We start from the raw sequence: 27,790 nt of genomic DNA, 5'->3' as shown, positions 1-27,790 counted from the left end.
AAGTAAAATTTCTAATACTAGATGATAAGACGAAACCAAATAATTGAGGGATGATAAGAATATTCTTTGCAACTGCTTTGCAAGGTATAGATAAGTGATAATACCGTACACTAGGCATTTCTATTTGAAGATGGTATGAACAGGTTAATAGGTTTGTAGAAGCATTTTCAATACAGTCAATGTCATATTCATCCTTGACTTCTCTTTTGGCTTAATGCTTTTGCTTGTAGGTAGTCTAAAACATGGATGATAAAGGTATATGTATAAGAATCTGAATCAGGAAAAACCAATTACACTTTTATAGAACCATTTCTGGGTCACTAGCAGATATGTTTGAGTAAAGAAAAGCTAGATGAAGGAAAACAAGCTTATGCAATTGGATTTTGGAAAGGTTTTAGTTTTAAATATTTATGAACACAAGGAGAAAAGCAATCTCATTAACTAAATGAATATAGACTAATAAAGTCAATAGAATGAAGAAAGCTTAAGCTCAGTTTATTAACATCCTCACTACTATAGAATACATCAAATGCAAGATGAAATCAGAGACAGGCTGTGGGTCTGATTCTTATCCATAGTTTGAAATACTCTGATAGTCAGCTGGATGCTGGGGCCCATCCATTTAAGATCTCCAGATCTCCCATCTATACAACCTTGCCTCAGGGTCTTGGGATGCAGAAGTCAATGCTCAGAAGCACAGCCAGGGACAAGTACTGACATCTGGGACATGGGCATGTATTCGAGATGAGGCACACTTCTGCCCTTGTGGTACTATTTCACTTACTCACGAATCAATTATTTGGGGAAGTCAAGAATTCCACCTGCTCTGGCATCCACCATATTTACTGATATTTTTTCAATGTACCTTTAGCTATGGTCAGGAGAGGAGTTACTTTACTTCAATGGGGATGAGATCAAGAAGAGTTTGTAGTACTACCCTTTGCCATGACAGGAAAATTCACACTGTGTCAGTTCAAGGAATCTGAGTGTGCATGTGAATGTACCCAGACTCCAGGCTTCTCAAAATTGCTAACATATTGAGAGAAAAGGACAAGAGATGGTATGGGGCTGGTAATTAAGAATCAGCCAGTACTATTTTCTACTTGCTGCTCACTTTGCAAAATACTGCAATTTCCTGGATTCCTAACTTGGAAGTAAGAAGAGCTGAATTCAAATTTCAGAAGCATCATTTGCTAAATGACCACAAACAAGTCACTTCACTTCTCTCCCCCTCAATATTCTCACTGTGGTGAGGATTAAGTGAAATAATGTACATGAAAGTGCTAGCTCATGAAAGATGTTCAAGAAATGCATTTTTTTTAAATTTAGGATTTTGGGTGGGCCCTGTGGCCAAGTACTTAAAGTTCTGCCCACTCTGCTTTGGCGGCCTGGGTTCACAGGTTTGGATCCCAGGCACAGACCTACTCCACTCATCAGCCATGCTGTGGAGGTATCCTACATACAAAATAGAGGAAGACTGGCACAGATGTTAGCTCAGGGCTAATCTTCCTCAAGCAAAAAAAGGGAAGGTTGGTGACAGGTATTAGCTCAGTGTGAATCTTTCTCACCAAAAACGAATAAAAAAAATTTAGAATTTTGTGCTGTTGAGGTAAAAGTGTAGTTTCCTTAAATGGGGGCTTTTACATATTTTAATGTCTTTGCCAATTACATCTCAGGAATACTCAAAGGAAAAACTTACCTATAACACAGTTCAAAGTTAAGGAGGTGAAACAAGAATCTTTTTCTTCATTATCGGTCTCTAGAACTCCAAATAGCCCTTTGCATGTGCAAAGTATTTAAATAATTCTAGTTTTATCCCCTTCCCTATCAAAGTTTAAATATTCCAAATAAAGAAGGATTTATTTTGTTTATGAAAAGTCTTACATCTCTTGTAAGACCCTGAACCTCAACGGTCTTTACAACACCCCTGAAAAATGATGGAAGCAAGTAGCAAGTCAATGAAGGCACGGCTCTGAAGGATGCTTTACAAAGGGCTTCTAGGTCTCCTCCTCTGTCTGACCTGACAAACAAGCTTCAGTGAAGAAATAACTTCCTAAAGAATAATCCAAATCGACAGCTTGAAGTGAGGGTAGCCTCCAGCTTTCAAATAACAAAGTGCTTGATGGGAAGTTTACTTTTGGATTTACTGAAGTGTGACAGGTGAAGTGTGACGGGAGGGTAATTATCTGGAGGTTATGTCATCCAAACAAGGAAACAAAAAAAGGAGAAAAAAATTCACTGCTGAAAATGCCTTCATTGGAGAACGGTTCCAAACCCTGACACATCTATTGCTTGTTTACTTCAAGTCCTTATTTCTGAGATGGGAAAACGGACTTAGTACAGAGAATTGGGAAAAAGAAGAAATGGTTCAAGAGTTCCATCAATCCTTCCTTCCCTGAGCCTCTCCCTCCTTTTACTCAAATCTGAATATAATTATTATACTAACAAGCAGAGCTGTCTCATGAGATGGCTTCTGTATTTTTAGCCCAAAAACTGAGCAAAGAGAAGACATAACCTCAAGGAAGGGCTCTGTGATTTGCTGTGCTTAATTCTACATTTATGCTTTCTCTGAATACGTCATTAACCATGCCACTAGGATCTGTTCTACTTCCTTAATGCTAACTAGCTGTCTGACCTTGGGCGTGTTAGTTAATCTAGAGAAGCCAATTCTGTAAAGTGGGGATAACGGCATCTAGCAAGGTTTGTGGGGATCACATGAGATGGCATATACAGAAAGTAACTGGAACTTTTGCTTCTGACCATGACAATACTCAGTACAGGACTTTCAAAAATTGACAAAATATCTGAAAAAACTTTTCTCAGACATTTAAAAATAGGCAGCATTGGACAGTAATCCCCGAGAAAAAAAAGAATCAGAAGGTGAGGCCTATGATCCCACTGGGTTTCCTACCTGGAGGCATTTTTGGAACAATGGCACAGAGCAGAGCTTTGAAGAGGGAAGCCAAAACATACTGGAGTTCAGGAAGCCTGAGGCGGCTGATATTTGCTGGGTAGAGTACCAAAGAGAGAAAAATCTACACAATGAAAGAAGTTGAGAAATCTGCATGGGGTCTTCTCGAGTTTTGGGTTGAATATTAAGCTGTACACACACAGAGTGAGATTCCAAAAGCCAGGCAAAGAAAAACTACTAGGCTAATGTACAGCATGCTGACTACAATTAATAATACTATACTGCATATTTGAAAGTTGCTAAGGGAGTAGATCTTAAAAGTTCTCATCACAAGAAGAAAAAAAATTTTTGTAACCACGTATGGTGATGGATATTAACTAGGCTCACTGTGGTGATCATTTTGCAATATAGACAAATGTGTAATCATTACATTGTATACCTGAAACTTATATAATGTTATACATCAATTATACATCAAGAAAGAAAGAACAAAAGAATGAATGAACAAAAGATTATTAGGGAAAGAACAACTACCAGCAAATTGTAAGCCAAACAATTCTCACAGTTCACACAGGGTTGGAAGATATTCAAGTTCTGACCAGCTATAGTAGAGATGCCTCATTGAATATGCAGGTATTCAGGTGCAAGAAAAGTCATGTCTTAGGAGTAGGGCTAAATTAGCCAGAGAGTAAAGGCTACACTACAGATGCTTTAACAAAGTTTAAGAACAAGATTCATAAAGATCAAGCTGTTCAGTAAGTAACTTAACTGGCTGCCCAAATGAAACTCAGTACTCTTTAAAGAAGACAAAATCCAGACACTCAACAATGAAACACAGACAATGTCTACTATCCAATCAAAAATAACCAGACACGCGAAGCAGTAAAATATAACTCAAAAGCAAGAGAAAAATCTCTTAAAAGGAAACCCCAAAGGACAGGGCTGATGGAATTAGCACACAAAGAATTTAAAACTGCCATTATAAATATGTTCAAGGATTTAAAGGACAACATGATCCTAATGAAGAGAAAATGGAAAACATAAAAAAGGAGAACCAAATGCAACTTCTGGCCCTGAAAATTATAATATCTGAAATGAAAATTTCATTGTATTAGATTAACAGCAGATGAAGACACTATGGAAGGAAAGAACAACACAGTGAACTTGAAGACATACTAATAGGAACTATCCAAATGGAAACATAGAGAAAAAAAGGTTAAAAATTAAATCACAGTCTCATTAACTTGTTGTATACTAGTAACTGATGTAGCATATTTGTCATTGGACACTCAGGAGGAAATGGGGGGGCAGGAAAAAATAAAGACATAAAGATTGGCAAATAATAATTTGATGAAAACTACAAATCCACAGATCCAAGTGACATCTACATTGTCACATGTAGAGGGAATGATCCTTTAGGAACACTTGTTCTGGAAAGAATTTTCTCTTTTTAAAGATTATACTAAAAGAAAAAGTTTCCTGATACAAAATAAAGTTAGATAAAATTTATTTTGGTGAGATTATCTCACAGCACACAGAGCCAAGTCTCATATCTGGGTGCGCCATGGCCACACCATGCTGAAATGTGCAGAGGCTGGTGGTCCCTATTTCTGTGGTCTGTTATTGTTTAATACGTATTTAAATGATGAGGCTAATGGTCCCCTCTAGTTTCTGACCCTATTAGCTTGGAGTAAGAGAGTTAAATAAGCATCTTGCTTTCTTCAGGGCTTTAGAATGGAAATACTTTCCTTCTTTTTACTTTAGGAAACCTGACACTCTGAAAGGGGAGAAAAGGAGACGGAACTCTTCTGCTCAGGAGCTATGCCTTGACAGGTTACAAAGAGTCCTAAAGGAGAGTAGTTCAGTGAAAAGAAATCCTTTCCTGCTGAATGTATTACATAATTGTAAAACTGTGCTGTAAGAGGCAGTTTGCTAATCCAGGCTCACCCCCCTCTGGCCTTCGCAGTTATTGGGATATTGGGGCAAAATATGCACAGAGAGCCTATTCTGCTTATTCCACTGCCTTACTCGATGCCACACTGCCTGAGTATGGCCTTGCTATACATTTCTCACATTGCCCTTCATCATCAAGAGGTGGCTGGGAATGTGTAAATACACAAATAATACATAATCTTATCAACTCCCAATCTGGCCGTGAATTTATAGAATCAGGGTGCTTATTACATTCTCTTCCCAGACCCTTTCAATAGCTCTTTGTGGTGATGATAATTTATATGATACAACAAATTAGGACAACATGAATGAACTGTACATGGTAAACATCAGAATACCTGGATAAAAAGAGTTTAAGGGCATAATGAGATTTAACATTTTATGCAGTTGCAAGCAGAGTATGGAACATTAAAATAATATTTAAGAGTCTAGGCTATTTATGGGTTTTAATAGTCTCTCTTGCATGTCGTTTCCAAGTTGGCAACAGCAAAACCATAGCAACAGGAAATTCTTCCCTGCAGTGGAGTTTATGAATGCTTTTCTGTTTTCATGACTCAACTCCTTATTTAATTTCCTGTACAGAAAATCAGAGAGATTACTATAGACTGCAATACAGATGTGCTAATCCAAAGACCTCTCAAAGAGAAACAGGTCATAGGTATCCATGGATGGATTTTGAGATAAAATTTAAAATTGCCTCCACACGGACACACAGCAGAAGTCAACACACTCTAACCAAGATAGATACTTGAGAACTTACCTATTTGACTAATGACTTGGGGAACGGCAGCGGACAACGTGGTATGCTCATGAGCTGTAGCTAAATAGATTGCTTCATATGCTTTTCATCAACACATTTTAGGTGCCAAACTAATACCAAAGCTAGCAAGCTTATTTTCTTAGAGATTAAATTAGACTATGGACAATAATAATAGAAAATAAACCAACAAAAAACCTCCTAAAGATGAAAAGAATACAAAAATGAATAAGAAAACCATACAAAGGCTGACTATGTAGACAAGCATGGAGATTATGAAATGAATTAATGAAAGTCAAAAATTCTAGGGCTTACATTATTTACAATAGCCAAGACGTGGAACCAGCCTACATGCCCAGAAACTGATGATTGGATAAAGAAGATGTGGTATATATACACAATGGAATACTACTCAGCCATAAAAAAAGACGAAATTGGCCCATTCACAACAATGTGGATGGACCTCGAGGGCATTATGTTAAGCGAAATAAGTCAGTCAGAGAAAGACGAACTCTATATGACTCCACTCATAGGTGGAAATTAGCATATTGATAAGGAGATCTGATCGGTGGTTACCAGGGAAAAGGGGGGGTGGGGGGAGGGTACGGAGGGGGAAGTGGTGTACCCACAACATGACTAACAAAAATGTACAACTGAAATCTCACAAGGTTGTAATCTATCATAACATTAATAAAAAAAAAAAAAAAAAAAAAAAAAAATTCTAGGGCTTACGAGCAGATGGTTTTAAGATCTTGGAGTTTTTAATCACTCTAACATTCAGCTAAATGTAGTGAAATTTATGCAACACTACCCAGGAGCAATTCTGCATGATCTGTATCCATTGCTCAACTCCATCCACACCTCTGTTAATACCATTTTTTTTTTTTTTACAGTCCAATCCTAGCTACTCTAATCACGGTCTTCAATTATTCTGGTGCCACACCCTCCTCTGGCTTCCTCTCCGCCATCACCAGCAGTTTTCTGCAGTAAATGGCAAGGCTGTTTCACACGCAATTTAGCCAATGAAAAAACACAGCAGGAGGCAAATATGCCTGGTAGGAGGGTATAAGTATTTCTTACTTTTGGTGTCAAGCTGTGCACGATACTTCTCAAACCCTTTGAGTCGAACACGTTCTCCCAGCAGCTGAAGGAACTCCTCAAAGGCTGGGCCGGCGGATTCGTTGTTGTACATCTCTTCTTCGGTGCTCTGTCCAGCCTTGCAGTACATGATGCCGACTTTCTGCTGATAGTTCAGCTGTGAAGGCAGGCAGTACAATGCACATTAATACAGGCAGATCCACTTTACCCCTCCTCATCGTCAATAACTCCTGGAGGGCACACGCCCATCAAAGAGCTAACACCTCTCTTCTCTTGAAAGCCTTCTGTTTTAATTCTTCTATCTCTAATCCAAAAAATAAAGTAGAGCAAGCATCTATAATTATCATCTTCATGAATTAGGAGAAAAGGTCAGAAAAATAAGTTAAAATTTCCTGTATGTGAAGATCATGCATCATTAGAACAGATGCTTATACTTCAGGGAATTTCTGTTAACGGATTATGAAGTGTAAAATGAGGCTATAAAAAAAGCACCTAACAACAAAAAGCCAATTCCTTTTCAGTGAGCTCCCTCTTTTAAAAACAGAGGCCTTTACAAATTTAAAAGCAGAAGTCCACCTTACAAGATACTTTAAAATACATTGTTTTGCACTAAAAAGCCCACTGATGTTCTTGCAATTTTCTGTTGTTGTTAAACTGGAAAAGACATCTCCCAATGCCATTTTTCTAATATATTAAATTACGAACCTTGGGTCTATCTTTGTTAGAGCACTAGCATCATCAACCATGCACTTTTTAAATATTTTTCTAAAAGATGAGTGCCTAGATAGAAACGTTAAAAGGGGCTTCATAATGGCAACTCAGCTAGTGGCAAATAGCCGTTCTTCAAATATAGTTAAAACGAAGCTTTCAAGAGATTTAAATATGATATAACTTTATCAAAACATCTATTGATCACTAAAAAGTCTAGTCATTCTACAAACAAATTTCAAGGTGGTATTAGTCATTTAACAAGAAATGAGTTTTCAATGTAAAAATGTAGACTTTTAATTCTCCACTGAAATCAGGGCAATCCCTTCCACTTAGGCCTATTTTCCAGAGTGGAACTGCAACCACTGCATCAGTAAATTTTTATCTCATGAAAGGAAAGGGAGAAGGGAAGAGGCAAAACGCTAACAGCTCACATTTATTGAATACTCAGTATATGCCAATCACTGTGTTTAGTATTGAACATACATTAGCTTATCCTCACAACAGCCTCATAAAGCATTTATTACCCCTGTTTGACAGATAAGCAAAGAGAAGGTACATGAAGGGAAGAGAAAGTAACTAGCCCATTAGAGAGACGCAAGACCACAACTTGTCAGTCCTGTGATTCGGCTGTATTAAATATTACCAGAACTCCACCAGGCTCGTCTTGCTCTATTTCTATCACTGCAACATATGCCCACAGCTCCTTATTTGCAATTCTGAAGTTGAAAGGTAAAAACCATATTTAAGCAAACACATTTGGCAGCAAAACTTGATATGGGCTGACATTAATACTTTTAATTTATTCCTCTCTGTGTGAATATTCATATTTTTTCCTGTGGAAATATTAATGTGCTTGACGGTGGGGTGCTGCCCCAGATTCCACTGGAAATATTCCTATGAGGTGCATGCATTTAATTACCCTTCTAAAATCTGGAAATTTCTGAACTCTGAACCATATACAGCCCCTATCGTTTTACACAAGGAACTGTGAACCTGAAGTGCTCTTTTCGACTTCCCAAACCAAATGGTTCAGAATAGTGACAACACAGCAAACGGCACCGGGGAAAAACTTGTGCTTGTGTTCCTGCCTCCAACAGTGTCTAGCTGACAAGGAAGCTCGACAGCCTTGACCTGAGCCACAGACAGGAGAGCCCCCTAGGAGTTCCGTAATTGCAGAGGTGACCCTGCCTTACTCTGCCTGCTCCAGTGAGTGGAAGGTAGAGTTCCGAGTCTCAGACTTGCAAGTAACTGGATATACCGACATCTGACTAGTTTTTAAACAGCATCCCACCTCACATTAGTGCTACGTCACTGTAATTGTTAACAGAAACGCATTTAGGACCTTGTTCATTTTTGTATACCACATGTAGGAAAAACAAACGAAACCAGAGAAAAACCTACTGCACACTACTGACATTTCACTCTCTTCTCAGCTGGCCTGCTTCTGATGTGGCTAATGCTTGGAGGGAAACTCCCACAGGTAGAGATTTCCTCTTGGCTTTAGAATTAAGCCGAGTACCTACCCGATTAGATCTCAAGAAATAAAAAAGTAGTGGTAGGCTCTCCGTCTGTAACAAAAGAAGTCCTTAATACAGCACATCCTTACTCTCCTCCTGCAGGGAAAGCTATCAAAGCGATGAAGCAATCTGGAGAAAGGAAGGGGCTTGGAGTTATTTGCTGTTTGGCTCTGTGCCTCCCAGATCAGGCTTCTCATGCAACCACGTAAAACAAAAGTCACCCTGTTCAACAGAAAGCATCGCAGTGACACTGGACTTTCGGCTGGCTTTGTAAAACTTCTTAGATAAACGCCTAAGATTCCACTGTGCAACATTCAAAAGGATTCATTTATTTAAAAAAAGAGTTCACTGGGGAGAGAAGATAAGTAAGGAAACTTCCCCAAAGCCACTGGAGAAGCGGAATCCAAGGACAATGAGACAATGGGCTGCCTTCTTTTGTCGGATTTCTCATACTCTAGTGAACTCCACCTGCAGATAGGAGAGCTAGTTTTTGCTGGTTGTGAAAGGAAGGCTCCTTTAAGAGGATTAGGAAATTTGTTAGAATGTCAAATTTCTTCTGGTTTGAAGTGTGCCAAATGTCACTGCTGCTCTGTGCTCTAAGGTGACAATACGACTGTATACTCGGTTTCTACTGCAATCAAATCAAGGTAGACGGCATTCTCTGAACTCAGGCTAGAATCCTTACTTAGCAAGCACGTTCCCTGCCAGAATGTGTGAAGTTGTTAAGGGGGAGTTATGTAAATGTAGTAAGGAACATTTCAAGATAAAGAGCAAATGTAAATGGAGTTAGAGCTATGGTTTGGGGGTTTGACTCCTTACGAGGTTATATAAAGCAGCGTTTTTTTTTGAGACACACAGAAACATGTCTGTATGGATTTACATATATGATATACATGTATAATATATAATACTTCAATGTAATGCTCAAAACAGAGTTATGATGATACCAGAAGCCATCTTAGGAATAGGTTGGGTTTGTCGACAGTGTTAGAAAAGAAACAATAGGCCCAAACTGGAGGCATTTGTGCTAAGTCCCATGTCAGCAAACCAAGACACCTAACCTAATGTAGTCTCAGTCCCTCCAGGGAATGTGAGCTTTCACTAGTCAATCTAGAATTACCCGATCAGCACCAGTGAGGTAATCTGCCTGAGAGACCCTCCCACATCCTTCCCCTACAGGAAGGTGACCTTGCCTGAAACAATTCCCTGAACTTCCTTTTTCTGCCCCCTTGTGCCTATAAAAACTTCCGATTTGCACAGCTCCTCAAAGTTCCTTTCTATTTGCTAGACGGGATGCTGCTCCATTCACGAATCACTGAATAAAGCCAATTAGATCTTCACATTTACTCAGCTGAATTTTTTTTTTTTTTTTTTAACAACAGCCTAGGATTTTCCTTTGGATAATCTCAGAGTCATGCTATACAACTCCATGCTTGCCTATCAACTGTTCATATGGAGCATCAACGGAAGAGTTTGGAGACTCAACAAATGTTTGCATTATAAAAGTGATGATGGTCAGTCCAACAGGACAAAGGTTATATTTGAGATGAAACTCTTGAATCTCAATAAGACAAAGCGTCTTTTAACACCCACCAAAAGTGACTTGGACTCCCACAGCTAGGAACCAACAGTATATAAAATTGCCCTTCCTCTGCTAAGTAGGAACTACAATGCAGAATCAAAGAGACAGGTACTGCAATCTGGCTTACAGAGCCTGAGTTTCCCGAATGATGGATATCGAAGTCAAAGCCCTCTACCAACAGAAAGAGATCTGAATAACCAGCTTCCCAGAGACCTGTTAAGAAGTTTTGCGTTTTCACCTCTTCTTCCCTGCTGTCACAGCCAGAGGAAGAGCACCGGGCAGCAAAGACCAGGAGAATAACCCAATTCTTACACTCTTACAAAACCTTTTAAATTGTCTGACTTAATCCAGAAATTTTTAAGAGTTGCTATGGGGTATTTCACTGTATAGCACTTCTCAAAGTGTGGGCCGGGAAGGGTGCTTGAGCTTTGTTCTAGGACATAGTTTGATCCTTTCAGTTCTTAGTTTTCAACTCTGTTAGGTCATATGAGAGCAGCGTTTAATTTGAGGATAATTTCTCCCCACTATTGAGGCGAGGCCAGTCTGAGACTCTACCCAATGCCATGTGAACTATGAAGTTTTCCTGTCTGCTTATTGGGAGCAGAAACTATTCCCAGTCATGCGAGAGGACTGAGGATTTGCCTCCCTAAACCCTTAGGGTGATTCTTACCCTGTCTTCAAGTAATTTCCGCAAACGTATGTACTTATTAGTACTCAGCTCTTCGAATCCTAGCCTCCTTGGCCCCTCTGGACTCTCATCTCAGTCTCGACTCATGGAGACTCCTGGGCTTCAACTGGTTTGCCCCTCCCCACTGCAGCCTGGAAACTCTCCAGGCAGAAAGCTGGCGTGATCTCATAGTTCACTTCATCTGTTTCCCACCTCCCAGAGATCACTGACCTTTGTTGACTAATGTCTAAGGTCATAAAAATCATTGTTTCATTGTTTTGCCTAGTTTTTAAAAGTTGTTTCAGATGGGAAGATAAATCCAGTGAAGCAGAAATCTGCCTTCAGACTTTATCAGTATATAATTTCTTTACAGGAAAATGCATCCATTTGAGGCATACAATTTAATGAGTTCTAATAAATCTCCACCACAATCGAAACAGAACATGTCCATCACCCCCAAAGTTTCCCACTTCCCATTTGTAGTCCATTCCTGCATCAACTAACAGCCTCTGACAATCACCGTTCTATCTTTTTCCACTATCAATTAGTTTTGCCTACATTTTTGAAGAACATTTTTTGTTGGGTAAAATTCATTGTGAGAGTTATTCTTTTCCAGCTCTCTAGAAATATCTCCTGGCTTCTACTTTTCTTTATGGTTTATAGCCCAGCAAATGGTTAATTTTAATAGCCAATTGTCTTACTGGTCTTCTTTGAAGGCATTTTTCCCCCTCTGGTTGTTTTTAAGATTTTTCTTTTTCTTTTATTTGCAGCAATTTTTATTATGATGGGCCTATGCCTGATTTTCTTTGTATTTATCTTGCTTAGGGCAGGCAGAGCTCCTTGAATCTGTCTTAATTTATATCTTTCATCAGTTTGGGAAATTTACCAGTATTTCTTCAAATATTGGCTCTGTCCTCCAAATAATGCTTTAACTCTTGTTCTCTTCCTGGAATTCCATTACATATATGTATTTCACTGTGGCTCATACGCCTTTTGGGCACTTCTCTGTATCTCTCATGTTTTCTTGTCTCCATTCTTCAGTTAAAACTTTTCTGGTAACATCATCAATTTATCAATTTTCTCTTCTTCTACGTCTAATATGATCTTAAACCCATCTACTGAGATTTTAACTTTTGGTTTTTTTTTCAGTTCTAGAATTTCAATTTGATTTACCGATTTGAGTTCCCCAGTGAGCCTTGAACTCCAGCTTTTATTTCTGCAGCCCTCATGAACTCAGCAAACACTCTGATCTGTCACCTAACTTTTTATCTGCAGCTGTATGTTAAGCTTAAGCCCCAAGCCTCTTACAAATCAGCAAATGTCCAAAGAAAAAAGCGCTGAAGGATGTTTTTAATTTTGATGAAGTCCATTTTCTCAATTATTTCTTTTCTGGAGCAAGTTTTTGACGTTATGTCTAAGAACTCTTCACCAAGCCCTAGATCCCAAAGATCTTCTCCTGTGTTTCTGCCAAAATTTTTATGATTTTACACTTCAATCTATGATCCATTTGAACAAATTTTTGTATAATGGGTGATGTTCAGGTCAAGTTCATTCTTCTGTCTATAGCTGTCTAATTGTCCCAGCATCTTTGTTTGAAAAGTCTATCCTTCCTCCAATGAATTGTTTTTACACTTTTGTCAAAACTCTGTTGGATATAGGTGTGTGGGGCTATTTCTGGTTCCTCTAATCTGTCCCAATGATACATGTGTCTATCCGTCCAATAAGAAGACAGAGTCTTGATTACTGTTGTTATAAGTCTTGAAATCAGGTAGAACGACTTCTCCCACTTTACTCTTTTTCAAAATTGTTTCAGCTATTTTAGTTCTTTGTCTTCCCATATAAATTTCAGAATAATCTTGTCTAAAATCACAAAAAACCTTGCTTGGATTTGGATACTAATTGTGTTAAACTGTATATCAATTAAGGGGAAATGGACATCATTAATATACTGAGTCTTTCAATCCACAAACATGGTACGTCTCTCCATTTGTTTAGGTCTTCTTTAATTTCTCTCATCAGTGGTTTATAGTTTTCAGCATACAAGTTCTATACCTGTTTTGTTAGATATATACCCAAGTATTTCATTTTTTATTGAGGGATTATAAATGGAACTGTATTTTATTTTCAGTTTCCACACGTTCATTAAAAGAAATCTAACTGCTGTTGAATCATACAGCCTTGCTGAACACAATCTCATAGTTCTGGGAAGTTTTTGTAGATTCCTTGGGATTTTATACGGATTATCATGTCATCTGAAATAGGGACAATTTTATTTTTTCCTTTCCTTTATCCACATGCTTTTTATTTCCTTTTCTTGCCTCATTGTGCTGATTAGAGCTTCCAGTATCACAGTGAATAGCAATGGTGACAGTACATCCTTGCCTTGTTAACATCAAATCTTTTATCCTCAAGTATGATCTAAGCTGTAGGTTTTTGTAGATGTTTTCTTATCAAGTTGAGAAGTTCCTCTCTACTCCAGTTTTTATCATGAATGACCGCTATGTCGTTCCTCAAATCCCAAAATCCCTAGCCAATTTGCTTCCTTCTCTCCACCTTGCAGATTCCTTTTATGTTTTCTTTATATACAATATACAAGATTTTTAGCGGTACTTAGCAGGAAGAATAGGGAAAAAAATACACCTACTTCACATTTCCAGAAGCAAAATCCCAAAGCTATCTTTAAAAAATATTTTGTCCAGTGTTTCTGGTTATTCTCAGTGGGTGGGCTGGTCTGCAATACGCTACTCTGCCGTTACTGGATGTGAAGACCTTGATCGTTTTTTAAATTCTCATGATTCACATGGTAGCATTTACTTTGCTTTGTTCTTCATAAACATGAAAACTTTCTTAACTACCTCCTAACAATTTATTGCTATACTGTCTTCCAAAAACAATGACAAACAGACTGGAAACATTCAGTGTTGGGAGCAAAAAATGTAAGTTAGAAAATTTATCCTCGAAATTATTAACAAAAATCAAGTTGCTTTAAAAAATGACAAACGGATACTGGGTAGGAAAGTTATAAAAAAAAAATCTGAGAGATTCTGTCAAAATTATTTACGTGTATGTGCACACACATATTCTAATCTAATTCTAATCTAATTCTAATCTAACATTTTTATCTTTCGCATAACATAAAGGAAATATTCTATACACACACAATAATATGCTGTGCAAAATTTCTCACAAAAATAAAAAGCTTCATATTGGATATTAAATGGATAATAAATGTACCTGTTTTGATTTGACATTAAGACGAATTTCAACTATATAGGAAAAGGTTCTTCATTGTAGCACTGTTTGTAATAGAAAAAGATTAGAACCAACCCAAATGCCCATCAATAAGGGAAACTGATAAAATAAACTATGGAACAGCAATATAATAGGGTATTATGCAGCAAGAAAAACAATGGGAAAGCTTTCTATGTATTGACATAGAAAGATCTCCGAAATATATTACAAAGTGAAAAAAGCTAATGTCTCTAGCATGCTATATTTTGATAAGAAAAGGGAGAAATAAAACTATATATACACGCTTGGCGATATTCTGTATACAGAAACACAGGAATACATAAGAAACTAATAGTGGTAACTATGGGGGAGGAAAGAGGGAAGGAGATAGGCACAGGGTAGAAACGGGATCCCCTGATGTAAACATTATTACTTTGATTTTTGGACCATTTGAAGCTATCAGCTAGTTAAGATGTCCTGTAGGAAAAAAATTAGTTTAACTTTTCATTTAAAGTGGAATTTAAAAATACAACCCACAGTTTAACATCAAGAAGACTGAAGTATCTGCAATCAGTTACTCTGTCCTTTTGGACTGTGAACCAAAGAATCCTCACTGCACGTCTGAGCCACGCTGAGCTCCACCCCTGCACACTGCAGTCCTCTACAGCCAAATGCTCCCAGATGCCCTCAGTCACGTTACTCACAGAACCTTCTCATCAGCAAGGACTCCAGCCAGGCATCCAACCCAGCCTCAGCCAGGCAAAGGAGCATGGACGAGCCAGCGCAGAGGAATCATTATTCATGAACAGACAAGACAAAGTGACCACTGCCATTGCCTTCTTTCCCTGACCTGATGACTGTCATGTATAGTTCCTTCCTGATAATGTATACACAGATCCATGAGTTGTCTGGAACCAACTTGGTGACCACCTGAACTTTAAACACGCATTAGCTGATAGCATAATCTGAAAAAAGATTAAAATTTCAGATATAGGAATTGTTCTGCCAAAGCTTCATTCACAGAAAATGGGTTTTGGAAAAAACGTTTTCCCTATGGTTCATTCTTTAAATCTAGCTGCTTGAATCAAAGAAGAAAGTGGCTGGTCAACTCATTTATTCTCAATAAAATAATGCAATAGGGCAATGAATATAAGTCAGACTAGAATTTCATCCATATCCTTAACCAAAAGAACAGTGCTATCATTATCAAACATCGCTTCTTTCCTTACATCTATTCTTGCGATATATTTTGCAGACCTAATTAGATATGATCACTTTTTTCCTTTAACTTCCATAACTTCAAGGGCATAATTTTGAAGAATAGAGAACCCAATAAATATTTTCATTTCTTTGCATTTTTAATGAGTATCTAGAAAAACAGTGAAGATAATCATTTAGGTAAAACCACTACCGTGTACATGAAACCTGCCATTTCTTAATGAAAACAGAACTACCAGTTCTCTCTACCGCAAACCGGCAATTGTACTTTAAAGATTTTTAAGCTCTACTCCAATTTTATTTGAGTTTAACAGGTTATACTTAAAATTGGGCACTCAAGCCTACAGCAATAAAGCTTGGAGCCATCTTTCCAGTCTCTTCTCCCACTCAAGAGGAGGGAAAAGGAGGACAGGGTATGCAGTGTACTGGGGAAGAAAGTGGGCTGTGGAATCTGAACGCTGGGAGTCAAGAGCTGCCTCCACCAGATCTTAATCGAGACCCGGTCTTTCAGCCTCTTTGTCTGTAAAACAAAACAATAACAGCACCTACATCAAAGGATTCCGAAGGTTAACTAAAATAATTCACGTAAATCGCTTCGCACAGTCTGGCTTAGTCACTGCTCAATAACAAATGTCTGTTTCCATTACTCTCTTACATGTGCCTCACACTCCTGGCTCAGCTGGACTGCTTACTGCCCAATAACCACACACTGTGCTTTGTTCTCATTGTCCTGAGTCTAGATCACCATTCTGCTGCTTCTCTGCCCTGACGAAGTCCTCTTGCCTCCCAGGGCCCATCGCACCCTACTCCATCTCACTAGTCAGGACTTGGCCCCATTGGCTTGCACCTCCATTGCTCTTGGTCTGCATTCTCTTATCACACTCATTCTATTCAACCTGACTTCCATCACAGTAATTTAGGACCTTGTCTCCTTCATGGTAAGGACTGTGTCTTACTAGCCTATTTATTTTCTACTGTATTTAACAATCTGTAAACAGTGGTTACTTAATAAGCATTTACTGGATTTGAAATAGTTATGGTTACTTATGAAAGGAAATATACTACCTAGATTAGCAGCTCCCTCACAGGATGCAAATAAAGATTAAATGGGAGGGTGCACGTAAATGGCTACTCACGAGTTACTATTTTATCATTAACCAACCACAGCTAGTATCTCTCCAGTGTTCACCATGTGCCTGGCACTGTGCTAAGTGCTTCACACATGTGAGCTCTTTGAAACAGGACTTGGCATTATGACCTCTCATTCCCCTTGCACGAAGTAGAGGAGACAAAAGTGTCTTTAAAATGACTGATGAAGTAAACTGGCTCTGATATGGCAAATTTAAAAGTAACTGAATTAGCCGTATTATTAAAAAGTTGGCTTGACTCGATAATGCGATTCCTGATACTTTACTGCGTAGTGTTGAGGGTCAAAATAATCGGAGATATGCAAAAGTGTATGAACACTTGAAAATCTTAAAAATGAAAGGTAGTATTATACAAATTTGTATTCAGTGTTCAGGCCTACTAAAGGAAACGGTACTGAGAACTTCTCAAAGTCTCAATCCACTCAGTGGCAACACAGGCCAGTAACTGGAAACTCCCGCGCAGCGCTGCTGTGAGGAGGAAACCAGACGATGCCAGGACAGTGCTTAGAACAGTGTGATAAGTTAACACATATATTTATCTAATTTGTTTTTTATCACAAGAGATGCTCTCAATTATCTAATAAATGAAGATCTAGGACCATGATGGATAAACTAAATCCAGACTTGATCCAAATTTTCTGAGTCACAAACTGTTCTAAATTCTTGACAGTATGAAATCATTGGTAGGTTAGTTACATCTTCTTATTGTCCTTTATATGATCATGGAAATGGACATCAATAAATAACAACAGGCCCAGCGAGGTCTCAGGAAGGAGAATGTGAAAGCTTGGAGAAGCCACAAAGCATATATTCATTTTCTAAAACGTCGGGAATTAAAATGCCTACTTCAGTTTCCACAAACATAACAGAATCTAGTCAAAGGAAAAACAAATTTTTATATGTTTGTGAAATGCTTCCTTTCACATTTTATAGATAAGATATTAATTTGTTCTTCTGTTCATTTCAGCTTTTAAAAGTGATAAAATGAGAAAACAAGCACCAAAGATCTACAAGGCAAAATGCCACAATGCAGGAAGCAAACAGTATTTCTTCTTCCAGGCATAATTATGTAAGCTGCTTTAAGCAGAAAAGATGTTAAAGGAATCATTTAAATCAAATTTAGAGGGAGATTTAAAAGTTCCTTTCTGTAAGTCCAGTTTTGTGGTGTCATACTATGAATCTCTTTAAATATAACGACATATAAAGCATGAAATTTTAAAAAATGATGACATGGATGGAAACTAAAAATGCTTTGCCATGATTCAAATGTGTAATCTCCTGCACTTATAAGCATTTCTTTTTTAAAATCCGTATTTGTAAAGGCACCAAAATAATCCAGTTTCTCAAAATGATTCCAAGGCCGTAACAAGATTTCCTCCCAAAAAAATGACTCCTCAGACTAAACGCCTAAGTATGTGTGTCATCTGTTTTCTATCTATAATCCTAGCTTTGAATGCTATGGAGATATAAATGAAGACAGAGGCCAAGGGGTGGGGGGGGGGGGGTCCCCTTGCCCAGATATAGAGCTGCTCATACAGAATAGCAGATTTTAAATTTCTAGATTCTACTGTGTAGTAAAATTTCCAAAATAAAATCCGGTAGACTCACCTAGATTGTCAAATTTTAATTTTGCCAAGGAAAGGCATTAAAGAAAACAAACTAACACATTATCATTAATTATTTGTGAGGGAAAGGATATTTTAATATTCCCCAAGAATAAGCAGCCTATAATTTCAGAATAATGGACAGTTTTGTGAATTAAATAAATTTAGTTTTAGGTTAAACTCGCTGTAGTGTTCTTCTCTCTCCTGTGTTGATGGGCCCCTAAAGTGTACATCACAGATCAGCCCCATCTGTGGTGCAGCCTTTCGCAACCACTGAGAGAGGGCACAAAAGGTGCTAGAGATCCCATAAGATGTCTACAATTGGGGCACCCCTTTTTACGTAATATGGGTGAAACAAGGGGAAAATGGCAATAAAAATCTCCTTTATACAAAATAATCTGTTCTAATGTAGAATTCAGAATGTTCAGTATATGATTCTATTATCAATGTCTAAATGTTGTTATTCTCCTTGAAAGGCAGAGTAACTGAAAAGACCGAATCCATAAAGCTGAACCTAATCATCACTCTTCTATTTCTCTTCTGTTAGAATAAATGTTCAAAATATTTATGGAAAACAGCCTTCAAAAAGTTAAGTTTATGCATCAGTCATCTTCTGAAGCATTCAAAGGGCTCCATATTTACATGTTATACACAAAGATACTCATAGCCTACTTGAAATGTATGTATGGAATAGACATTGGCTGTATGACAAGTGAAATGAAGGGACAGAGAGAGCAATGATTAGAAAAGTTACATCCTACTATTGCTTCATAATATAGTCCTATTGGCTGAATTAAAAGAATATATCTGGAAATTGATTTTTCTGAATTCCTATTCATTATTAATAAGATAGAAAATTTTAATTAAGGACGTATCATAAAAATTTGTTCATAAAATGACATTTGTGGACCAATTTTACTTCTGGGGGAATTTCTTTTTAAATGCAACGGTAAAGCTACTGCCCCTCCCTACGCCAGGATGCAATATGCCTGAAATATTCAAAGAGTTAAAGTAAGAGCATATAACTACAGCATCTAACAAAACCAGCCCATATGTTCAAATTATTCCAGGTAGAATGTGAACGCAACTCTCTAGTTAGATTTGCCAGATCACAACTTTTCATTCTCTACCCTTCTGCTGCGTCTCTATGGATTATCCTATCACTCATCTGCATCTTGACCAAAGGGCCCCCACATGAAGGTATAGGAAGTATGGAGGTGAGAAAATCTTGAGCATTTTCATTTTGTTACTACTTAAGACTCAAATTTTTAAAATTTTGCATTTAGAAATCTTAGCTAAAACACATCTTTGGTGGTAATAATGCACTTTAAAAATTTAAGCTTTTAAGAACAGTGTGGTGTAGGGACTTAACGGTACAGGCTTTGAACTTATTCACTGCGTGAACTTGGACTTACTACTTAATCTCTCTGTGCCTCCGATTCCTTGTCTCTAAAACAGGGGTGTTAATGGCACCACTCTCATAGGGCTGGGAGATTAAATGGGATGACACATTAAAGCACTTAAAACAGAGCCTGGCAAATATGTCCATTAGGGTTAGCTGCTATTATTATCACTGTTATTGCTATTACTTATTCCTAGAGTACTTGAAAAATACACTGCATTTACAGAAGATTACCAAAAGAGTCAAACGTAGTTACAGTACCATATCTATCAATTCTGACAGAGACTTTTAGCAGATGAGAAATGTTCCGAGTTCGAGAGTTAAGAAAAAAGAAAATAACTGTAGCCCAGTGGTGCAGCCATTAAGTTCGCACATTCCTCTTCAGGGGCCCGGGATTCACTGGTTCGGATCCCAGGTGCGGACATGGCACCGCTTGGCAAGCCATGCTGTGGTAGGTGTCCCAAATATACAGTAGAGGAAGATGGGCATGGATGTTAGCTCTAGGGCCAGTCTTCCTCAGCAAAAAGAGGAGAATTGGCAGCAAATGTCAGCTCAGGGCTAATCTTCCTCACAAAAAAAAAAGAAAAGAAAAGAAAAGAATTGCAAAGAGAACATCCTTCACAATAAATGTATTGGTTTTCCCTGTCAGAAAGGAAATATTAAGGTCCACATTCTAGAAGCCTATGGGAAACCTGAGCAGCAGAAATGTTCTCCCCTGGAGCCACACTTACCCCTTGTTCATCCAGCTTCATGAGTTGCTCTGTGACTTTGGGAGTGTTGAAGGCCAACCGCAGGCACTGGACATTGAGCTCGGGAATCACGTGCTCCAGCACTTCTTTCAGGGGCAGCCCTCTGGCCGTCGAGTGCTTTGCCGTTGAGGGAATGGCATCCTCCAGAACTGAACCTCTCAGTGTCATGAGCTGGAAGAGAGACCCGTGCTCTGGTGAGGCCTCTCTGGGCGTGTGAGATGAGCAAACACAGCATAAGAGCCGCAGGCCTAGACTGAGGTCCCCTTTAGGGAGCTGGGAATGACTTTTGATCGGTTAAGCCAGTGAGGGAGAAGGAACCAGGGAAGTGATAGAGGATACTCCGTTTATGACAAATGAGGCCAACACTTTCAAGAAGACCCAGGCAAGTCCAGAGGGACTCATGATCAAGTTTTCTGAGGACATTTACTTCCATGCCAAGTACAGCACTTCCTGATAGAGCTCAGTACGGTCAAGGTCTCTCTATGGCTGTCAAATGCTGCTAACCACACTAACCAGGAAATTAAGAAGGAGATCTCTCAGAGAAATAACTGAACAATTAATGCTCAGAATTTAGATGTCATACCTTTTTGCATTATAAAAAGTAAAGGAAGGATCAAGTTTTAAACTACATAATGTACTGCTGACAGGCATAAACTATTCATATCCCCAAATGCTGCCACAATAGGACAATAATTATAGTTAGTACAGCAGTACAGTCAACGGCATTTGAAATTACTTTAGATTTTCCCCTTATTTCTTGAAACAGCTTCCATTATTATGAACTATGAAAATGGGGAAAGAAATTTCCCAATGTAATGAAGGTCTGCTGGAGCAAAGTTAACCAGAGGGGAAGCCTAAAGCAGTCTTAATTTGCAAAAATTTTCACATGGCCAAGTTGTTAATATAGCTTACACACTGTCTGGTGACCTAAGGAAACAACCCCACTACATTGAACAAATTTCCACGAAGCCTGTAGGTTCTAAGGCACTGCACCGCGACAGGAGCTACGGCAGCTAAGAGGGGAGTACGAGGAGGGAGGGTGTGGCGTGTGAGAAGGCGAGAGGTAAGAACACACAAGTGCAATCCAGAAGGATACGTTTACTAAGAAAAGTGTAACGAGTCCAGGTCCCAAGAGAGTTTAAAGGCAGAAAATGGATTCTTGTGGCTCAGGGCATAAGGAAAGTTCCTCCTGGAAGGAGTGGTACTAAAAAGGAGCCATGAAACCTAGGAAAAATTCTGCAAAAGGAAAATGTCAGAGAGCAAAGGTACAAAGATAAGAACGAACAGGTGTGAGCGGGCAATGGCCACTGCTGCCGCTTAGCTGGATCTGCAGAGAGCGCGAGGGAGAGTGAGGGGGGAAAAGCTTTTGGGTCGGGGAGAGCCCCAGGGCAGCAGAGCCTGCTGCCAGCTCAGGGGTGGGCACCTCATCAGGCTCCAACCGGCATCCTGAGAACGCGTGTGAATGGGGACGATGACATACACTTCAAGGAAATTTAAGTTGGCAAATAAGATGAAGTCCAAGAGGAGGAACGCATAGGCAGAGAATATAGCTAGAAGGAAGCTGTAATAGTCTTCAAGCAGCAGGAGAAGAGGGCATGACCGAGGATCAGCAGGGAAATTGGAAACCAAAGGAAGAGTCACCAAGGAAATAAAATCTGCAACATTTACCAACAGACGGAGAAGAGAGAAGAGGGCAAGAAACGCAAGATTTACCAACACCTCACCCTCAATACAGGAAAAAGCGACTCGAGGTATTTCCAGCCTATTAATTTGATTAGTGTTTTTTCTTTCACTTGATACATAACGTTTTCAAATAACAAGTGTGTAAAAAAATGTCATTTTCCCATGACAATATCTAATTTGACAGAAACCGAGTTTTTGTTCTTTCTTTCTTTTTTTTTTTTTTCAGATTTTATTTTTCCTTTTTCTCCCCAAAGTCCCCCAGGACAGAGTTGTATATTTTTAGCTGTGGGTCCTTCTAGCTGTGGCATGTGTGATGCCACCCCAGCATGGCCTAATGAGCGGTGCCATGTCCGTGCCCAGGATCCGAAGCACAGTGCGCAAATCTAACCACTCGGCCATGGGGCCGGCCCTGTTCTGTTTTCTTTTTTAAATCACAGGAAAGTGCTGGGCAGCTCAGTTGTTGTGCTCCTCCCTCCACGAGATAACCGTGCGGGGGAAAGGAAGCCACAAAGGCTGGAAGGATTTTCAGTTGAGAAACCAAGCCGAGGAATGCTAACCCTGGCTAGTCCTGCGCCAGAGGCTCACCTCAGGAAAGCCAACGCAGAGGAGAAAAAGAACGGCTCATTTTTACATCTGAATCGCTGGTATGACCGATACTTTCGTAATGACTTCCAGAAACAAGAAGGGAATCTTCATAAGACGCTGTGCTTCTAAGCTTCAAAGCACTCACACGCCATGAGATTCTGTTCATAAACGGTCACGCTTACACATATGAGGTCTTTTTATTGTTCGTTTATGTTACACAGTGATTATTTCTATTCAAATGAAAGAGATTTCTTTGTACTTCTGTTATCTTGATGCCATTTACTGAAGCCACTAGAATGTTCCTGTGGTGACCATGTTTCCCTTTTTCTCGACATATTTATTAACATGAGACATTACTAGTATGGCCAGTCCCTACAAAGGCGTAACAATGGCGTCTTACTTTATTATGCATTCAGTGAACGAGAAGAGCGAAGCGCCTGTTCCACAAAGTGCGGGAGCTGTGGACCGGGATCAACGTCCAGAGATATTTCTATCAAAGGACTTCTGTTAGTTTATTTCTATGAAAAGCTTCATAAAGATACTACAATTAAGCCATATTTAAGGATTACTTTTATTGGAAAGAAAAAAATTACAGAAAAGCTAGTGGCAATTAAATAGACATTAAAGGAAGGAAGGAAGGAAACAGGGAGGGAGGGAAGGACTATTTCAGGCATCAGGCATGCAGTGATGACCAACTCAAAGGCCCCCTCCTCACGGGGCTTACCTTCTAGATGGGGAAACAGAAAATGAACAAAATAAACAATCACACTATGTGAGACAGTGTTAAGTGTTCATAAAAATAATACAGGCTGGAACTGGATATGAAATGGGGATATGAGGGTGTAGAAATTTTAGATCCAGTGGTCAAGGAGGGCCCCTGTGATCCATGAGTGAAGGCCAGAAGGAAATGAGAGCGCTCTGGCCAAGAGGATGCCTGGGAAAAAGCGTCTACTACAGAGGAATTGGGAGTACCCAAGCGCTGAGGCAGCGTCCTGACGTGGCCGGAGAAGACCAAGCGGGGGGAGTTATCGGAGACAAGGTGGGAAGCAGATGTGCATGGCTCCTAGACAAGTAAGGAGACTGGCTTTTACTCAGAAGGAGAGGGGAACCCATTACAGGATTTTGAATTGAGGAATGACAAGATCTGGATTGCATTTCAAAAGGATCCCTGCTAAGTAAGGAAATGGACCCAAGGACGTCAACTAGGTCAGCAGGAAAAGGACTGAAGTGCAAGACAGAGAAGGTAGAGCATCTTGGGCGAGGCCTGGAATAACAGAGGTGGGGAAGGCAAGAGTCAGCGGGGTCCACCGAGCACAGCAGAGGGACCACGTTAACTCAGGATGGGAGTTAACATTGGGGAGAGAGGCTGGGACTGGACATGGAGTGCCGGCAAGGCAAGCTGGAGGGACCATCACGGAAACCAGTGACAGGATCTGGGAAAGAACGTGCCGATTTTGAAAGCTTCAATTCTGCACGAAGGGTGACAAGAGAGTGGCAAGATGAGGAATTTAAATGAATAACAACACAGAAAAGGGCCGGACTCGTGGCCAAGTGGTTAAGTTCGTGCGCTCGGCTGTGGTGGCCCAGGGTTTCGCCGGTTTGGATCCTGGGCCCGGACATGGCACCACTCATCAGGCCACGCTGAGGCAGCGTCCCACATAGCACAATTAGAAGGACCCACAACTAAAAATACACAACTATGTGCTGGGGGGCTTTGAGGAGAAAAAGGAAAAATAAAATCTTTAAAAAAAAAAAACAGAAAAGGAAGAATATGAGGGGGAGTTAAATCAGAGCGGCCTTGGGAGGGGAAAAAGATAACAATAGGAGGGACGAAAACACTTGGGAGGGAGGTAACCGAGGCTCGTAGAGATCTTGTGGGATCTGAGAAGCCAAAGAGGAGCAAATACCTACAGCCAACTTCAAAACACAGTGTGTTCTCTGTGCTTTTCATGTTCAACGAAAGAACTTACAATGCTTGATGGTTAGCTGTGCATGGAGAAAAAGTACTCCAGAGCATGTGAGCTCTTCATTTCTCTCAGGCCGCTGTACACAACACATTAGATATTAAAGTCTTGCCGTTAAAAATCCTATTTTTAATTTCCCCAGAGTTCAAGCTTAGGAAGAATTACTAAGTGAAGCCAACCCCTAAAACTTGCCTTGCATTCAACAGGGGAAACGAAGCCAAATGCCCTATTTAAACTAGTTTCAAAACCATTATTTTCTGGATACCTCAAGGGGGTGTTAGGCATTAATGCAAAACAACAATCCTAAAGTGAATTAGGCGTGGAGAGGCAATAAATTGATAACTGGCACAACTATACACATGTGTAGAAAGAAAACAAAAAAAGAACCTTACAGTCCTAAATTTCTTCATGAGTTTCTTTAAAAAAATGTTTTGTTGGCTATTTTATTTTTCCTTTTCTTTTTCAACCTGAATTTCGTTTTAAAATAAAAACTCATATTCTGTGCTCTTAGATTCCTAAGGAGCTCCAAGAGCCTCTATCTTCCATAATTAGTCTCTGGTTCAAATAGTCTGTTCCCTAGGCCTCAGAGAACAGGTCCAAGAGAGAACTAGGCGAAAGTGGAAGAAGAAAAGAGTGTTTTTCCCTCTTCTTGGGTCAGGAAAGGTCCTAAGCAATAGTTTGGAAGAGTGAGTTACATCTTGGGTGACCTCCTCTCTATGTAAGTACCCTGGCTCCTCAAGCTGGCTCAGTGCTTTCTGGCTGCCCAAGCAGGATACGCAATATCCCATTTGGGATTCTGAGGGCTCCAGTTTCCTCGGGCCACACTTAACGGACATATCTTCCTCTGAATCAAAACTCCCATTCATTTATTGCATCTACCCAGAGCTAGATGGAAAGAAAGGATCCAGATCTATTCATCATGTCACCCCCCACCACTAGAATGAATGAAAGGGGCTGTTGTTGATTCTGAAGACATCTGTAGCCATGTGCTATTAAATTTAATTGCTTTGTTACTGCTACTGCTCTATTTTAGTCTCACTTCAATTAAGCCTCAAGTCTTTCCCTTTTACAACTTACCTCACTCGTTCTAAAAATTATTCGGTAGTTGTATGGCGATCCATTTTCTTTTGTTTCTTCTGGTTTTTCCCTTCGAATGCTCACAGCCACCGGACCAAGATTTTCATCAGCCCCAAAATAGTTCCAGTGTTCTTAGGTAAAATAAGACAAAACAAAATTAGAATGTTACATTCTGCTTGATATTTAGATCACTCAGAAATCACAGTATATCAATAAAATACAAACACATTTAACAAATATTAATATTCTTCAATGAGTTATAAAAACACAGACTTGGCTACACAGGTTTCATTTCAGAGGAGGTAACACTGACAGAGGTGGCCTGTTTTTGTTTTGTTTTGTTTTTTGCCGAGGCATATTTGCCCTGGGCTAACATCTCTTGCCAATCTTCCTCCTTTTTTGCTTGAGGAAGATTAGCCCTGAGCTAACATCTGTGCCAATCTTCCTCTATTTTGTATGTAGGTCACCGCCACAGCATGGCTGATGAATGGCATAGGTCCACACCCAGGATTGAACCCAGGAACCCAGGTCGTTGAAGCAGAGCACACCCAACTTTTACCACTATGCACGGGGCTGGCCCCCTGTTGAGTTTTTTTACTGCTCTGCAACTTGCTATCTAAAAAAAGAATTTATGTTTTCTCTCATCTAAAGAGGTTATGTTTTGTGTGCATCTCTGCCTAAGAGAAGGTTTGCGTCAAGGCTTCTTAGCTTTTGTTTAAAACAAAACAAAACAAACAAAACCCTTCAACCTATTGAGAACACCGTTTGAGGAGGGAGGGATTTCCCCCAGATTAAAAAAGACTTCCCCCTGGACTGGAGAGAGAAGAAAGGTCTGTGAGTCACTCAGCAGCATTCTGCTCCCAGGTAGCCCGAGTAGGATGGGGTAGGGTCTCAGAGGAAAGAGCTTCAAAATGCCCCAGGGAGGGAGAAGGCCAGACCCATGGCTCTGGGCCTCACCAATGGTCCCCATGTCGTTAGCACAAAAGGCATCCAGCCAAGCCACTAAGACTGGAGGGCATGTGCGGCTGGACAACAGGCCTCTCCTAGGCAACCAGCGAGGCCAGGTGACTGATGACGACTCAGGGGCCTCTGCTCAATGCTCTGGCATTGCTCAAGACCCCAAACCTTAGCACAACCTTGGGGCTCGGGGAACGTCTCGAAATGACTAGTACCGAATCTACCCTCCTCTTAACAAGAAGGAAGGTCAGGATCAAAATTAAATTAATTTACAGAAAATTTAAAAAGTGATATTTACTGTACATCTAAGTATATACTTCTTTAAAAAATTAAAATTGTTGCTACATATATGATATGTTCACAGATGAGGAAGTCCATAAAACACAGAAATAAATGAAAACCTAGAGTAGATAACTTAGTTTTCAAACCTCCAAAATACTTACTTTACACTGGTCTATTTCATTCACACGTGACATGGCTAAATGACTGAGTCATGACATGGCAGCTTATTCTCATACGAAATGTATACATATTGGAAAAGATATGTTATTCCCTTACAAAATACATAAGTATTTGAAAATCCATGAGAATAAGAAGAAACAACAGCATAAAATATCTAATCACGCCGTTTTAAAATTTAGGTAATGCATATGAAAACACTTTTCAAGTACTAAAGAATGATTATAAAAAACATAATCATAAACATTGAGGGCTCTCTTAAGAATATTATCACATCCATGGAAATTCAAAATAAGAAACCACAATGGGAACACAGGCAACAAACATCTCATATATGGACAACTGAGAAACGACCCAATAAATGGCACAAAATTCATGTACAAACACTCATGTACACCCTCAAAGCACAGCACATGGGAATCACACTCAGAGGTTATTTACTCTTACTTTGCACAAATTTTAATAAGCTTGGTTGTCTGGTCTTCAAGCCCACAGCTTTATTCAGAGGTGTGATAAT

At 39.4% G+C, this 27,790-nt stretch overlaps 1 protein-coding gene across 48 annotated transcripts in view; it reads right to left on the bottom strand.

Annotated features, from left to right (window-relative positions):
• SIPA1L1 (signal induced proliferation associated 1 like 1) overlaps window positions 1-27,790 on the bottom strand; it is a 360,404-nt gene that overhangs the window by 88,879 nt on the left and 243,735 nt on the right. For all 48 annotated transcript variants that reach the window (XM_070593958.1, XM_070593937.1, XM_070593976.1 and 45 more), the window contains 3 exons: window positions 25,858-25,988; window positions 20,531-20,719; window positions 6,702-6,876 (listed from right to left, as the gene is read on the bottom strand). In XM_070593958.1, the coding sequence (XP_070450059.1) occupies window positions 6,702-6,876; window positions 20,531-20,719; window positions 25,858-25,988 (495 nt within the window). The remainder of the gene's footprint in view (window positions 1-6,701; window positions 6,877-20,530; window positions 20,720-25,857; window positions 25,989-27,790) is intronic.

This window comes from Equus przewalskii, chromosome 25, assembly GCF_037783145.1.
Source record: "Equus przewalskii isolate Varuska chromosome 25, EquPr2, whole genome shotgun sequence".
Taxonomy (NCBI): domain Eukaryota; kingdom Metazoa; phylum Chordata; class Mammalia; order Perissodactyla; family Equidae; genus Equus; species Equus przewalskii.
The sequence above is the reverse complement of the archived record's forward strand: the minus strand, read 5'-3'. Positions and strand labels throughout refer to the sequence as shown.